The sequence below is a fragment of the Ptiloglossa arizonensis genome, chromosome 8 (genome assembly GCF_051014685.1).
Source record: "Ptiloglossa arizonensis isolate GNS036 chromosome 8, iyPtiAriz1_principal, whole genome shotgun sequence".
In the NCBI taxonomy this organism is placed as follows: Eukaryota; Metazoa; Arthropoda; class Insecta; order Hymenoptera; family Colletidae; genus Ptiloglossa; species Ptiloglossa arizonensis.
In genome coordinates this window covers 18,226,294-18,243,312 of record NC_135055.1, presented here as the reverse complement: position 1 = coordinate 18,243,312, position 17,019 = coordinate 18,226,294, and the positions used below count along the sequence as shown (strand labels likewise).

General features: G+C 41.7%; 2 protein-coding genes across 4 annotated transcripts in view; both read left to right on the top strand.

The window, feature by feature from the left end:
* Sesn (Sestrin) overlaps positions 1–17,019 on the top strand; it is a 273,229-nt gene that overhangs the window by 55,906 nt on the left and 200,304 nt on the right. For both annotated transcript variants that reach the window (XM_076318753.1, XM_076318752.1), the window contains exon 5: positions 2,132–2,197. In XM_076318753.1, the coding sequence (XP_076174868.1) occupies positions 2,132–2,197 (66 nt within the window). The remainder of the gene's footprint in view (positions 1–2,131; positions 2,198–17,019) is intronic.
* The window catches only part of LOC143150478 (uncharacterized), a 28,639-nt gene continuing 25,623 nt past the window's right edge, over positions 14,004–17,019 (top strand). The window contains exon 1 of one of the 2 annotated variants that reach the window (XM_076318761.1): positions 14,004–14,438. The gene's annotated coding sequence lies outside the window, so the exon portion shown is untranslated. Of the gene's footprint in view, positions 14,439–14,629; positions 14,767–17,019 lie in introns of those variants that run through there. The other variant, XM_076318762.1, reaches the window with a different exon arrangement.

Genomic DNA, 17,019 nt, shown 5'->3' with positions numbered 1-17,019 from the left:
TTAGGATACTTCTGTAAGAGCAACTTCTCTTTGTAATGGGTCTCCAATGGTAGAGAAGACACTCAATTCTTTCAGATTCGAATCTTAGGATACTTCTGTAAGAGCAACATCTCTTTGCAATGATTTTCAATGGTAGAGAAGACACTCTCTGCAGAAGATGTAATTCTTCCAGATTCGAATCTTCAGATACTTCTGTGAAAGGAGTTTCTCTATACATTGGTTTTCTAATGACAGAGAAGAAACTTTCAGGGGAAAATGTACTGACGAAAGTTGGAAAGATGACCCTTGGGTCGAGGGAACCATTAACAGGGTAATGTTCAGAGACCAACTTCTCAACTCCACACAGTAGCAATAACGAAACTAGAAACTGGAATTCTTCTTACAATTTTCACTATTTTATGAAAAATGTAATATCGATTTTTTAATTGTTCGAGCAGTCCCAGCCGTAGTCTCGACCGACTCCGTTTCTAGGTTATTTATATCTCACCTTATTTTCTAAAGTTACTAAATATTCGAGTGTACGTTCTATCAAAATCCAGATTAGAAAACCAGGAAGAAACAACGGATCGAAGAATCCATACGGTGCTTAACAAAAGTTTTTTAAAGCTTTGTTAAGCATCGTATGGATTCTTTAATCCCTCGGAGCTAACTAGGAAGCAAATGTACTCTTTTCGACCAGCCTGGTAATTGCAAACGGTATCGTAGAGCTCTAACTTATCGTCCCGTCGGAAGATGGAAAAGACTTGCGCGAATAGACGACAGGTAGAGTGACAGGGTAATCGATGAGATACGGTGGGAGTAACTCCTGGGTGACCTTGAACGGCCAATTGATTTTATTCTGACTATAGTCAAGCCGAACGAACGATAAAAGAAAAATTATTGTTCCGATCACCGTTCGACTTCACGGTGAATTTATACGTTACGATATTTCTTTTTTTTTTTTTTCGATAGACGAGAATTTTACGAGTCGAGTATCCGGTACACAAAATCTCAGGAAATATGTATCCCATTATCTGTCGGTCGAACGTTTTTAAAGTTTCGAATCCGTGGAACAATAAAATTAGTTGAACGCGGATGGAAATTCGAAAGCGGAGAAGTTTGAAATAATAGTCCTCGGAATGTTTATTCTTCACCCCGGAGTCGCTCGTTTTATGAGCACGTATCTGAACGTCTCGCCGTGACCATTTAGAAACAGTAAAACGCTCCGGTGGAATAATTTTATGTTCACCCGGAGTTCCTCGTAAATAAACGGCCACCGTGGTCGCGTCGTTTTGCGAAAAGGCTATTTTTATTCCTTTAAGGATCGGAAATAGTGTCACTCGCTTCGTGTGGAACCACGCCGACAACGCGATACTCTTGTGCATTACGGATCGGGAAGGACCAATGATTACGTTAATGGAGTTGTTTTAACTGTTCTATTTATAGAACAAGTTCGAACCGTGGCCTAAAAATACGGCCGGTCGTTTTAACTTGCTCGTTGCGCGAATGCCAGTCATGTCTAGCGCGCGTTCGCAAGGAAGATTAATTTATCGATTGCCGGCTGCAAATTTCGGGGAAATATCGCGATTGAATCGTAATAACGAGACGGAGTTTTATCGATAAAAGTTCCGTAGCGAGTTGATTTAATACGATGGTTTACGATTAGAAAAAAAATAAAATAAAATACCGTAAAAAAGTTACGTATGCTATTTGTTCCATTTATGCACGGTGAATGTATTTTTGGGAAGAGTTTTTGCAATCGATGGCTAACGTAGCGTGTAGAGAGACTGATCGATAGGGTTTCGTATGACTCACGTGAAATATATAACATGATTATGAAGCAAAATTAAGCACGCGCGCTGTAACACAATTCCTCACCGGAATTTAAACATACGTCTTTTTTTACTCAACGTTGACAATTTGTTGTTACACGAAAAGGTTGAAGGTTGTAAATATTGAATTATTATTTTATTAAAATGAGGAAAAAAACGATCTCACTTATCGTTGGGCTCGAACGCACGACCCTGAGATCAAGAGTCTTGCGCTCTATCGACTGAGCTACTTGATCCGTTAAAAATGGTGTTGAAGTTTTCATAGTATTCAAGCTAGTCGGAAATGAAACACTAATAAAGAGAATGTTTATTTATTACAGGACAGGGGACTACCAGTGCCAGTGCCAGCTTTCGATGGACCTAGTGCCTTCGTTCCTACAACCGAGGTAAGTAGATTTTGAATCGTACCATTCTCGACGCTGTATTTGTTCGATATTTTAGTACTTGTTATTTTTGCAATATTGCAACGAACTTTTCGCAATTATCGTGTACCGGTCAACGAGAAACGACGTGACGGTGTCAGATGTATGAAATATTCGAGTATTTATTTTAAGGTGTACGTACGTGTAAAATTATTTTTTTTTTTTTTTTAAGTAACTTAAAGGGACGTCGGATAAACATATTCGATTGTAAAATTGTCGCGTTCGTTCTTTACGTGAAATATTAGGGCAAGAAAAACAAAATCATTACGCTCGGCTTAATCTAGGACATCGAATTGGCGCTCGTAGCGCCGATAAGTTTTGCCCTGCGATTGGTAGTCGTCGGTAAAATCGAGTCTCACGATTGGTTGAGAGGAGGACGATGCCATGGATTGGTTCACATTTACTTGTCCCCTGGTAACCTTCAATTTAGCCTAATTAAGAACAATTAGGTGCTCTTCTCGCTCCGGCTGCTGCTCTTTGTAACTCGTAAGTTCAAGGGACCTTCATTATCGACAGTAACATTGTTTCGCGATTTAATCGATTCGGAAAAAGATTTAATTCCCGATAATAGTGTTTACGATCGTACCGCGGGTGAAATATCACCGCGAGAGATAACGATCAAATTTTCAAGCCGAACTTCGCGTCGATAATAATTCGATTCTCGCGTCGATAATAGTCGTAATTTCAAATTTTATTATCTCCGTGCATTCGTGTCGGTGCTTCGAACACATTTTATCGCGACAACGGAATTATTACCATTTCGGTGCCATTTTTTTTTTTCTTTTTTTCGATCCGTTTATATTAATCGGTGAAATACTTCCAGTAGTGGCCGACAGATGGCGCCAACCACGCTCGCGAATCAACGTACGAATTTTTGCGTCGTTTAAATTTAGCGCGACAAATCACGGAAGTGAAATTGCGTGCAATAATTCCTATTGCGTTTTCAAACGCTCTGATTAGCTTTCAATATTAATTTAAACATTTTAAATTCGAGTTTTATCCGATCTTTCGTATTCAAGTTTCAAATTTTTCCCTTCGAGCGCAGTTTCCTAAATTTTTACCACGACGAACCGAATCGTTAAGCGCAGATAAGATTGCACTCGTGCTGCATTCACGTACCACCGTTAACGAGACTCGGTATCGCGGGTACGTGATTCTGCGGAACACGTAACGACCTAAACGTTTTTAAACGGCACCGAGGAGCGATACTTTTCGCGATAATATTTTCACACGGTGCGAAAATTCGGAAAACTGCGAACGTCTCGCGATCCGTGCGCTCCCGTTCGTTGTTTTTTCAGCCCGACTCTCGCATTTCATACATCTGACAAAACACGTACCGTTCTACGTGACAAAATAATTTTATGCAACCTCTGTCGGCGCGTTACGTTTTTCCCGTGTTTTGTTCTCTTTTCTTCTTTTTTCTTTCTCTCTTTTTTTTTTCTTTCTTCGCTTATTTTCTCTTACTCTCGCGTTTCCGGTACCGTGTTTCCTCGAGAATCGTTTCCACTCCTCACGAAATTTTGGCACGAAGTGAATTTTTTGCTTCGCGCCCCGTTGGTTTCTTTTCGTCTATGTTTTGTGCAATTTCACCGAAAGAAGCGTGCAAGGTAAGTACGAAATAAAGTACTTTCTCATTTCTCCAATTAATCTGTACACGCACGATCGCCCTGTTCATCGACGTTTCGGATACACTTTAAAATTAATTTTATCAAATTGAAATTTAATTCGATGTTTTGCTAAATAATCGATACAATTACACCGATATCCTCCTCGAGATCAAAGAATTCTCAAGAAACAAACGTTTCGTGTCTCGTATGGTTATTGTAACGCGTTCTGCATTTTTTCTCTTCTTTAATTCGAATTAATTTTTTCGAAAAACGTTAAACAGAGATACCGAGTAGTTGGTTACCACGATGAAACGTTATCGATTTTCCGATACGGCGTTCGATATTCAATATTTAAAAATTGTTTCGTTTGTTTAAAAATCGATTTCACGAATTTCTTTTGATCAAACTAATGTTTTCCATCTCTCGTCGTTTAAACGGATATCGTCACGGTGAACGTATCGCACACGGACGTTTTCTACGATTGAACACGTACGTGTGATTTTTAATTTCGATCCTGTCTGTTTTTTGTACGAGTAAACAACGCGTGGTTTACTCCACGCAAGCGGAACGGAATTACACAATGAGAAAGTAATTACGTTTCACGTAGCGATCCCGTTTCGAAAAATGGCCACTGTTACGCGATCGTGTGTTTCCATATTGTACGGATGCACCGAATTTGCGGGTGTGGCGTTTCATAAACGCGAAGAATACGAAATTCGTTTCGTTCGGGACAGTTTTTTTTCTCTCTCCTCCCTCGATCGATAAACGCAACGCACACCGTCGCGCCGAAAATGTTTTTTTTTTTCATTTTTAAATATTCCTTCGGGAAGTGTACAGTTTTATTGAAAAATATTACGGTATATATTTCCTATTCGTGCGGAACTATTTACGGTGGGTTTTAACGAAGCTACCTGCTGCTGGTGTCTGTTACAACCGGTTTCTTGATTATGCAAAATATCGAAAAAAATTGTTTCGGGTAGAAACGCGTGGACGGTTAAATATTTTTCGGTTAAATTATTCCGTACGTTCATATCGTTACTAGCGCTGTAACTTGTACAAGTTTCTGGATTTGAATATTCGAACACTCGAGTGATTCGAGTATTAGGCGAGTATAATTCTAATACTCGAATGGTTCAAATATTCGATGGGCATGTGTAATTTGAACACTCGAGTGATTCGAGTATTAGGCGAGTATAATTCTAATACTCGAACGATTCAAATATTCGACAAGCATGTGTAATTCGAACATCCAGGAGATTTGAGTATTAGGTGAGTATAATTGTAATACTTGAACGATTCAAATATTCGACGAGCATATGTAATTCTAATACTCGAATGATTCAAATATTCGACGAGCATATGTAATTCGAACACTCAAGTGATTCGAGTATTAGGCGAGTATAATTCTAATACTCGAACGATTGAAATATTTGACGAGCATATGTAATTCGAATATTCGAGTGATTCGAGTATTAGGCGAGTATAAATTCTAATACTCGAACGATTCAAATATTCGACGGGCATGTGTAATTCGAACACTCGAGTGATTCGAGTATTAGGCGAGTATAATTCTAATACTCGAACGATTGAAATATTTGACGAGCATATGTAATTCGAATATTCGAGTGATTCGAGTATTAGGCGAGTATAATTCTAATACTCGAACGATTGAAATATTTGACGAGCATATGTAATTCGAATATTCGAGTGATTCGAGTATTAGGCGAGTATAAATTCTAATACTCGAACGATTCAAATATTCGACGAGTATGTGTAATTTGAACACTGGAGTGATTCGAGTATTGGACGAGTATAATTGTAATACTTGAACGATTCAAATATTCAACGAGCATATGTAATTCGAACACTCGAGTGATTCGAGTATTAGGCGAGTATAATTCTAATACACGAATGATTCAAATATTCGACGAGCATAATTCGAACATTCGAGTATTCGGTGAGTATAATTCGAATACTAGTGTGATGTGAATTGTAAATCAAATTCTTCTCTGAATGTCATTTACACCGAATATTCGAGAACTCGAATCATCGATACCTCGCATAATAAATATTAATAACGTTCATTCGATCGCACAGTTATCCAAATAAGTTCTTACTCGTTCAACGTGAAACACAATTTGATTTTATCGAACAAATGACGTATGAACGATCGTTTATCTTTTATTCCTTGATTTAAAATGTTATCCAGATAATCATTTCGTCGTTTCTGTATAAATCTATAGATATTAATATATCAATTTCACGATTTTAAACACGTAGCTGACCACAGTGGGAATTAAGCGATAAATCTTCCCAAGAATATTGGAATTTTGAGATTACCCAAAATCATTTGTATTATGCACTTTATTTATTTATTGCACCACCATTACATAATGTCTTTCGAGCATGTAATAGATAGTATAACAAATTATAACAAACTTACAGTTAGTATAAATTTTACAATGTAACATTACATACTTCACAACATATTTAATTTCTTCTCGTGGAAATACCTTTCTCGTATTTTCTAACATATTTGCATACGTTATTTAATAACTCTAAACTCTAAAAAATCTCAATCCTTACAAAACCACTTGTAAGTCTCCCAAAAAAATCTCAATTGTTACAAAACCACTTGTAAGTCTCTTAAAAAAATCTCAATCCTTCCAAAACCACTTGTAAGTCTCTCAAAAAAATCATAATCCTTACAAAACCACTTGTAAGTCTCCCAAAAAAAACTCAATCCTTACAAAAACACTTGTGAGTCTCCCAAAAAAATCTCAATCGTTAAAAACCACTTGTAAGTCTCTCAAAAAAATCATAATCCTTACAAAACCACTTGTAAGTCCCCCCCAAAAATCACAATCGTTAAAAACCACTTGTAAGCCCCCCCCCCCCCCCCCCCCGAAAAAATTACAATCGTTAAGAAAATCACTAGTGAACAATTTCACGAAATCTCAACCGGTCAGAGATATAATATTCGACGAAAGTCTTCCTCGTCCTCTTTTCGTGGCATCGATGTCTCGATCTCTCGAGCCGGTTGGGGTCCTCGGGAGGGTCCCCACCTTCGAGGTGGGTCGAGGAACCGAATCATCGTGAAAATTTATGCACAGATTCCGTATGACGGAGCACTCGGTGGTCCACGTGTAGGTCCAGTGGAATTCAGCCGGTGCCGCATCGAGCCAAGTTCAAACTGCCCTGAATTTCTAACATGGCACGCGATTTCTGCGGCATCTTGGATCGGTGCCCGAAGTTTGCCAAGTGAAAGAGCCCGAAGGGGAACGGTGCGGTGGTGGTAGGGGCCGTGAAGTGAGAGGGGGGTGGGGGCCTCAGGGGAATCCTGGTCAGGTCATCGCGATCCGGTAGCTTCGGTCGCAAGTGGCTATAAGTGTCTCGTATACAAGCTCCATTGAAGATCTAATTGAATCCCTTTCTTGCCCGTTTTCCTTCAAAAGGATCTACGATTTTTCTCCGCTACGATCGTCGTCGCGAAATTATCGTTTAATTACCGCTCTGATCAACTACGTATTTCGAATCGTGAAATTGGTATATTGATACGTATAATTCTATATATATATATAGGTTTGTATAGAAGACGACGAAACGATTATTTGGATAATAATTCGGACCAGGGAGCGGAAGATAACATCTTCCACGAATTCACGATGTTTTTCAGGTAGATCGACGATCGACTCCACGGGGTATCTTATACAAGATCGTCGAGAACCAACGAATTCGTTAATTGTATCAACTACCGTCTCTCTCCCTTTCTCTCGTTCGAGGAGGTCTTTGGTCACGCGTAAATTCACGGGTGGTCGTTAATTTCTTTCCATGCGTGTTTCAATTGCCGGTCGCTACGTCGCCAATCTGAAACGAGTCCACGTGCATCGCGAATAACATCGACGGTATGCGACAATTGATATTGTGGCGCGACTGTATTGGCTGCTCCATGACGCTCGGACAGCTAACGTAGTTTCGAACCTGGCGGTTTTCCGGGGATTTTTATTCGTGAAATGGTGTCTTTTGATATTGCTGTTCGGAGAAAAAGTCTTTTTGTATTTCTATTCGTAAAATGGTGTCTTTTGTTATTTTTATTTGTAAAATAGTATTTTTGACATTGCTATTCAGAAAATAGTATTTTTTGACATCGTTATTCAGAAAATAGTGTTTTTTGATATTGCTATTCGTAAAATAGGATCTTTTTAAATTTTCTATTTGTAAAATAGTGTCTTTTAATATTACTATTCGTAAAATAGTGTCTTTTGATATTGTTATTCGTAAAATAGTATCTTTTAATATTGTTATTCGGAAAAGAGTGTTTTTTGATATTGATATTCGTAAAATAGTATTTCCAAACATCTCTATTCGTGAAATAGTATTTCCAAACATCCCCATTCGCAAAATAGTGTTTTCAATATTTCTATTCGTAAACTTTTTAAACATTTCTTAGAAGTTCCGTTCGAGAATATTACGAGCGAAGTATATAATTCTATATTAAGAATATAATGTAATTTTAGGTTGTAAGAGAGCTTTGTCTTGAATCGATTACTTTTTTAATTAACCTGGCCGCCAATTTAAAAAACACGGTATCGGGAAAAACGCGTTTAAAGTTTTTAACAAGGTTTCAACACGCTTAAAGATTAAAATTTCGCAGAGTAAACGCCCTCCTTTCTTGAGAAATTTCTATTGTGAGATTTTCTTCATCTTTCGAGAACCGGCGAATTTTTTCTAGGCCCGTTGCTCGAGAATCTCCGCGTAAGTAGAATATGGTCCGACTAAAATGTCTGACCAAACACGAGCGACGATTCCTTCGAGGAACAATCTTCTCCCGAGATTGTCCACACGCACGTGTGCATACGGATCGTCAAGAATTTAAGAATTTAATTTTCGCGAAACTCCTGTTTCTTCGAAATGCCAAGGTCGTATGTAGTTTCTTTTTTTTTCTTTTTCTTTTCAAGAATAGAAGTAACTTTTATTTCCATCGAAAAACCGTGAATTTTACCGACGAAAATCGACGCTCGTTAAATAAACGTACGACCTTCGAACGACCATTATGCAAATTTGACTAACGTTTGAGAATTTAATCGATGCGTCTGATATCGCGCTATCTAGACACCTCGTGTACGCTTTGTAAATAAAAAATTATCACTGTGTGACCAGTCTTCCGCTTATCTCGATGCTTTTCTTTTTACTATCGATGTTGTTATTGTTGAAGCGACACTTTGAATATCTCCGCTAAAATGAAGCACACGATGCGAGATAAGAGAAAATTATCGTGCGCGTTCAGTTAATGAAATTCCAGGAACGGTTTCTCTAATTGTAAAATATTGCGCGAAGGTCGTTCGAAGGTCGCGTTATTTAATATAACCTGGTAACTTTCACCATTGTCTGTGACTTTCGTCGATGAAAACTGGTTAATTCGAACGGGAGAAATGTTTAAGATCTCCTTGAAATTTCCCCCTCATCCTCACTCCGCAAAAAAAAGAAGAAAAAAAATTCGGAGCAATATATTCCACGAGCTCCTTCGAACGCATCTGGAAACAAGTTTCCAGCTGGAATCAATATTCAACGAGGGTTATAGACGCTGTTCTAGTTGCGTAAACCGTTCGTGTACACGATACAGATTCAATTACAGATTCGTAATCGGTTTAGAATATTTTCGATGTAATTACACGTGTACTTACCCATGGCAAGTTTGTACTCGATGCTTATTATTGACCGAGTTAATAAAATTGTGCATCCCGCCGTTTACACGGTGGAACGATGTCGCGTAAATTGGTACATGTATGAGGAAATAATCACGTTACATCACGTGAAATTGAGGAGAATCGGTATCGGGGCTTGTTATCAACAACGACGACGACGACGATAGAGCCTCGTGTAGCTTCCCCTATAAAACGAACCCGAAATATAGACACGAAGGAATAGATTTTTCAGTGGAGAAATAGGGAAACGTAAAGCCGGGAATGGGGTGGAAATAGTGAAATTTTTCATGTAAATCCTCTGCCACCCGTGTAGTCCGCGCTCGGTTTGTAAGCCCTTGCGTAAATAACCAGCTGCTGCCTCCGGAATACCTATGGGAATATTACTTCTGATATACAGGGTGGTCCCCGTGGTAACGGATCGCCTTAATACCGACGCTATTTTAAATATTCGGGAGAAAACGTCGCCCGCGAAACTTGCACGGCTTCGAAGAGAACGTGACACGGTGATCGTGGTGTCTTTTCCAACGAAAGCGTGGATTCGAAGCTTCATTTCGTTTCCTCGAATCGAGTATCCGGTTTCTCGCGCCGGGACACGAATTTTCCGAAATAAAAGTGTCGCGACGCATCTGCTCCGAAATCGATTCCTTTCTTTTTCTTTTTCTTCTTTTTTTCATTAACGAGCTTTGCGAATCCTTTTACGATACAAGAGACCAAGTAAAGTATGTTTAGCAACGGTACGTTTCGGAGTGAAAATAACGTTGATTCGAACAACGAGTGCGGGGATGTTTCAAAAGGGGATGTTAGAGAAATTCACACGGTTAATTAATTCGTTAACGATTGTAGTCGTTGTTTTACAATTACGATCATCCACGAATCGATTTGGGTGATACTTTTGAGTTAACTCTCGCGTTACCAGATGATTTCAGCGACCAGGGAGGAGACCACGTCTGGGTCAAAATTGACCCGCAACGACAAAAATCTTGCATAAATATTTCGAACGAAGATTCTGTTATTTTATCGTACCTTTCTTAATTACTACGGAAAGTTTTACCAAGTACTTTATTTACTAAGTTTCACTAAATTTTACCAGTGATCGAGCAATGTGAGAAGTCTCTCCGGGTCAGAAAAGACCCATACGTGACGTTTTCGGTTGAGATAGATTTCAATGCGAAAGAATAGCCAAGAATGTCGCTCACGGTTTCGAGCATTAAGGGAACATCGAAAGATTCTTCTTTGTTCGAGTGCAAAGGCAGGTTTGTTTACTCTAAAGGATACTTACCTTAAAAATTGACGTTGCACTCTCTCCGACGCATCGGTATCGCTAAAGCTCCAGATTCGGTGGTTGCATTTAAGATGAGGAACGAAATGTTTTACGAGACATCGAGCTTCACTTGTTTATTTACACACCGTTGGTGACGCGAGACGGTAATCAAACAATCGTAACTCTAATACTCGCGTAGCTGACAAATTGCTCTGCGTTGAAATGGATTTACCGGGATACTTCGATATCGTTTCGCGGCAACGAGCGAAACGATTCTCGAGTGCGTTTAGTGCACCGTAATTTTTACGTCGATAATTCGATGGAAACGTCGACGTCGGCGACGCCAATAAACGACCTCGATATCGGTGTAGTCCCGTGATAAGGAATTTTTCATTTAGTCGCCACATGTACTTCCCGTTATCGATGTAACGTCGAGTAACGTTATCTCCGTTGTCCATTACGTAATTCCCCGTGTCACGAAATGTGTTTTACGATTGGCAGACAGGTAACACCCGGAAAGGGGGATCGAACCGACAGGTGTAAATACAAAAAAAACATGTCGGTACAAGCTGTACGATTAGGTTAATTGTCGAGCGATTTTGTTTTCTTTCAACGGTTCTTAAATCGAAAACAAGTTCAACAATCTGTCTCGAGCGATTACACGTTGTTCACAGATACAGACTCGTGGCGATGTCCGAGATGAATCGTACGTGTGTACGTAATAATCGATAATTCGAAATAAATGTGCGTTCGTTCTCGAGAAAATTTGATTCATCGATCTTCGACCATCTCGGTACAATTCCAAATAATTGTCACTCGCGGTGGAGTTCGCGAAATAAATTTTTCTTACGCCTCGAAACGAGATTCGTAATGCACGATATTGTATACGTTCGCGAAGTTCTGCTCGGCATCGTTATCCGTCCTGAAATATTAGCTTTGTTTAATATTACCTTTTCATCGGAGTTTACCAAAGAACCTACGTTCTTCTCCGACAGGAATTTCAACGCACGCGGTGCACAACGACCGTAACCGTACAAATCCCGTAATTAGGAATGTTAATATTCATTTCGCAGCGTTCGATGATTTTTCATCTTTCAATGGCTCCGATCGTCGATCGAGTACGGCGCTTTGTCCACCCGCGATTGAATTCCGTCAATTTTCCACACCGGAGGGTTCTTCAGTTTACCGAACGAATAAATTAAATTTTAATTAATTCCCCCGGCGAGAATCGTAAACGCTCGTGTACACAAATTCGATTTACGAACTGTATTCCCGTCCGTCTCTGCCCCGGAAAGACGATTCCTGAAAGGTAAACTGCCTGTTAATCTTCTTGGTGCTACGCGTGGGTCTTTTGTGACCCGGACAGGCTCCCCCAAACTTGAAACTCCGACTTTTCGTAGAAGCGGAGAAAACTACGTCGAAATAACGGTGTCTTTCAAAATATTTGATACCCGTGTCACACGGGTCTATTTTGACCCACGCGTGGTCTCTCCCGTATTTCAATTAATAATCGAACGATCGATAATCGTTATTCATTCGGAATTACGGCCGAGAACCTGTCGCGAAAGACTTTCGCGTGCAATCGTGAGCACAATTGGATTTTCACTCGTGTTTCTTCGCGAATTGGCGATCGTTCTCGTATCATTCTCCACGGATGGTTCTCGAGAAGGATCCAGTCTCCCCAGAGGATCGTAGATCGTCTCCGATTTTGTACAGCGTTGTCTGTGCATCGGTTCTCGGTGCTCTCTCCATTTCCGAGTCATTGGTCGTTATGGCTGACACGCCTTCCACCGCACACGCAGTAGTTCCTCCTAATCTATGACAAGATAGCCGTGCTGCTGGTCTTAGTGGTTATCAGGTTGACGTACTCCGGGGTTAATTGCGATCCGCGGTCACGAGGAGCTATTTCTACGGTCGGTTTCGATCACGGACGTTTTCATCGTGAATTATTCTATAACGGAAAACCGGACCCGGTTTAGGTTCTCGCTTATATATTTAACCGTTTTGTTTCCCGCTCGGTAGAAACTTGTTTGCTTCTGGCTACGGGGCCCGGAGACTTTTAGGGTCCGCGCGATAACAACATCGTAATGGATCCGCGATATCGTTTCCGCGATTGTTACGAAAACACGGGTAACGTGTCCAGGTCGAGAACACCGGGTGCTCGACACCGTTGCGGAGCTTCCATCCACGACGGTGCTCGAGCCGAGTTTCCACGAGTTCGTAAATCCCCGAAGTGCCTTACGAGGAAACTTCTTACGCAAAACGACCTAAATACCTCTGGTTTTTTTTTTTCTTTCTTTTTTTCTCTCCCCTCCTCGAACTCTCGAGACGCAAGAATTAGAGGCCAGGGAGATAAGGAGCGGTCGTACGATGAGCGGTCGAGAAGCAAACAGATCGTTTAACACGATCGTTTCACCTATCGGATCGTTCGGGGTTATGCGTGATTATCGTGCTCCGAATGTCTCGCGTACGGCTATTTCCAGCGCGGGAGATCGTACGAAGTTCCGAAGTACTTTTAATCAACGCGAAAGAAGCAATCGGGTATTGACCCGCGAATCTCGTATCGGTAATTCGGTGGAGAGATCGTTGGAATATTTTTTCTTTCCTTGACGCGTCGAAATGGTGAAAGTAAGTCGGGTGTACGGTGGATCGATTCGGGAATATTGGTTTTCGCGAGATCTTGTATTATTGCACGCGGTTCGAGGAGGATGTCCCGAGGCTGGCCGAAGTCGAACGATTCGTCTTCGATTTCGCGCGAACGAGCCACGGCGTATCGGGCGAGCTCGATACGTGTCCCTGGGCGTGAATCGAGCTCGATCCCACCGCTATCGATCGCGGCGGGTTCATTCATCGGGCATCGAAACGGACTCGCCCACGCGCGAACCACGCCAGTCACCGGTACCACCGCTGGCTCGTACGGTCCCACCGCGAACGAAACTAGTTTCCTTTCGATACCGTTATCGCTTATCGTTAGCAATCCGTGCGGCCGTCAGCTGTCGCGAGATATCCGTCCGATGTGTTCGATCATCCGTAGGCAAAACCGGCCGTGCGGCGCGTACACGTCGCCGTCGTATCCGTGGACCAATCGGAGCCGCGACCGGGAGGGAAACGACCAATCGCGGCCCGCGTACACTCGAACCACCGCGGGTAGGGTCTACCGAGTCGCGTCTGTTGCGCGTTCTCTAGTTTCCTCCCCTTGGCCGCGGCAGCCACCTCGCGACATCGCTCTTCGCGGGTGTTCATTCGCGTGTCGGACGTGGTTGAGGTAGGACGCTCTCGCGTGTCCTCGCCGTTCTCCCTACCACGATACGTGGTTGCACCAACGACTCCGCGGTCGTGTGTATATACGCATCGCGCCTCGAGGCTACCGGTTCCACGTGCGCGATACAACAACCATCCGCTCGGTTTCGTACACGGCACCGTTCCTCGTCGACGAGAGGGAGCCGGAACGGTGAAAGGAGAAAGAGAGGGAGCCGGAAAGGAGAGTGGGAACGGGAAACGATAGAAGGAGAGGGAACGGGAAATAAGAGGAAGGAGAAAGCGAGCGAGCGAGATAGGTGGCGAGAGAAAGAAAGAGAGAGAGGACTCACGTGCCAGTCTCGCGTGTTGCCTCGATCTACCTTATATCACAGGTACGTAGCGGTGGGGACCTGTTCGACTCGCGAACCTTTTAACGCCACCTTCGTCCCTGTTGCGTCATACTCGATTTCCACGCGACCGGACGCACTTTGGACAAGTTCTCGTGCGATTCGAACTCTCGATCGGACGTTACGTACTTTGGATTCGACACGGTGAATACTTTGCGTTGGTGTTGTCACTGGTACGCACGTGTACATTTCGATCGCGGTGTACGTCTCGCGGTCTTGTGCGCGACTGTGCGGTTGAGAAACACTTCTCGCTCGGAGGGCTCCACGTACGAGTATTTTCGATTCCGTGTTTTGGGCCGCGACGGATAAATTGGTAATGCGATCTATTCTTAAAGGAACGCGTACCTCGCCGATAGAGATCCATCGGGTGAAGACTCGTTACGTTGTACTTTCGCTCGAGTATCAGATTTTGCATTCTGCGGCGTAACCGAGATTACTATATCGAATCGATAACGCGCGTCAGATGTACGCACCTCTCGATTTGTTTTCTATTTTCGTTTATTGACACCCTATTTCTCTGCAGCTATAGAGGATATTTATTTATTTTTTTTTTATACAGAGATACCGCGTTTTCGGTTCGCGGTATCTACGTACCTTGGGACACCGAATTGTCGGTAAGGTGTGCGATCGATCTAACCTAAACCCGATTAGTATTTCCGTTTGCCCTGATTCGAATTCCGTCCATCGGTTGGGATAATTGTATCTTCTCTTACACCGGGTATCGTATTTTGGATTCGGGATATCTTCAGTCTCGAGATATCGAATCGCCGGTAAGGTCTCCGATTTATCTATAACTCGTATCTGCATTCAATTAAAATTCAATTTCCAGGCGACGCATAAAATGGTACTCTTTCCCTTTACGTACATCCACTTACACTCATCACGTGCGTAAGTACCATATTCTAGATTCTATCGTATTCGATTTCTATTTCTCTATTCCTTCTTCGTATTCCATTTCTATTTACGGTTCGAAGTATTAGGCGAAAATGGTACCTCTTCCTCTCACAATCTTCACTTAAATCGTGCACCAGTTCTTCGAATTAATTCAATTATCGTTCACGATTCTTCGTGCTGTTTCTTTTTCGTACATTCGCGATTCAATTTTCGAACGATAAAAGTATCAAGGAAAATATGACGGTCGTGTGTATCACGGGTGTGTACTAGTTTGGCTCGAGTGCAACGCGACGTATTGTGTAGCTTCGAAATGGTACCTTGTTGTCCCCCGTGCTTCCGTGAGTATTTCGGATCGTTTCGCAATGTCGCGAGGAAGTTTACGACACCGAATTAGGCGGCTCCTCGTACGGATAACACAAAGAAGTTGGGTGGCGACGGTATGCGGTGCAGGATCGCGCGCAGTGGCGCATTCAGCATTGTTTTTCTGGGTCAAACGCGCGACCTTGGGCATTCGCGCGGCACCCAGGCTCGCTAGAGCTTCCGTAATATCGCAAATTTGAAGCGTCGGATGGCGCATGCGGTGACAGTCACCATGGCAATGAACGCGCGGAACGTTGTCAGTCGTCCACGATGGAAATTAACCCGGAGAGACACCCGAGCCACGTCACGTCGAAGAACAAATTTTCCTCTCACAATGCTCTTCCGCTTCGACAGCTTCGAGAAACGTTTTTGTACCCTGGAACGAAGCAGCAATTTCTTTTTCTAAACTTTTGTACTTGATTTTTTGCACTTAAAATGCCAGTTACATTGACACTGGGGAGAAGTTGTTCTCGGTGTTCGATAATTGTGATAAATTTGTTCTGAAAGTATTCTTAATCTGGAACGAAGTAGCAATTTATTTTTCTAACCTTTTGTACTTGATTTTTTGCACTTAAAATGCCAGTTACATTGATACTGTGGAGAAGTTGTTCTTGGTGTTCGATAATTGTGATAAATTTGTTCTGAAAGTATTCTTAGTCTGGAACGAAGTAGCAATTTATTTTTCTAATCTTTTGTACTTGATTTTTTGCACTTAAAATGCCAGTTACATTGATACTGTGGAGAAGTTGTTCTTGGTGTTCGATAATTGTGATAAATTTGTTCTGAAAGTATTCTTAGTCTGGAAGGAAGTAGCATTTTATTTTTCTAACCTTTTGTACTTGATTTTTTGCACTTGAAATGCCAGTTCCATTGATATTGTGCAGAAGTTGTTCTTGGTGTTCGATAATTGTGATAAATTTGTTCTGAAAGTATTCTTAGTCTGGAAGGAAGTAGCATTTTATTTTTCTAACCTTTTGTACTTGATTTTTTGCACTTGGAATGCCAGTTCCATTGACACTGGGGAGAAGTTGTTCTTGGTGTTCGATAATTGTGATAAATTTGTTCTGAAAGTATTCTTAGTCTGGAAGGAAGTAGCATTTTATTTTTCTAACCTTTTGTACTTGATTTTTTGCACTTGAAATGTCAGTTCCATTGACACTGGGGAGAAGTTGTTCTTGGTGTTCGATAATTGTGATAAATTAGTTCGAAAAGTGCTCTTAGCCTGAAACGAAGCACCATTTTATTTTTCTAACCTTCTGCATTCGTTTCTTGGCACTTGGACTGCCAGTTGCACCGATACTGTACTTCAAGG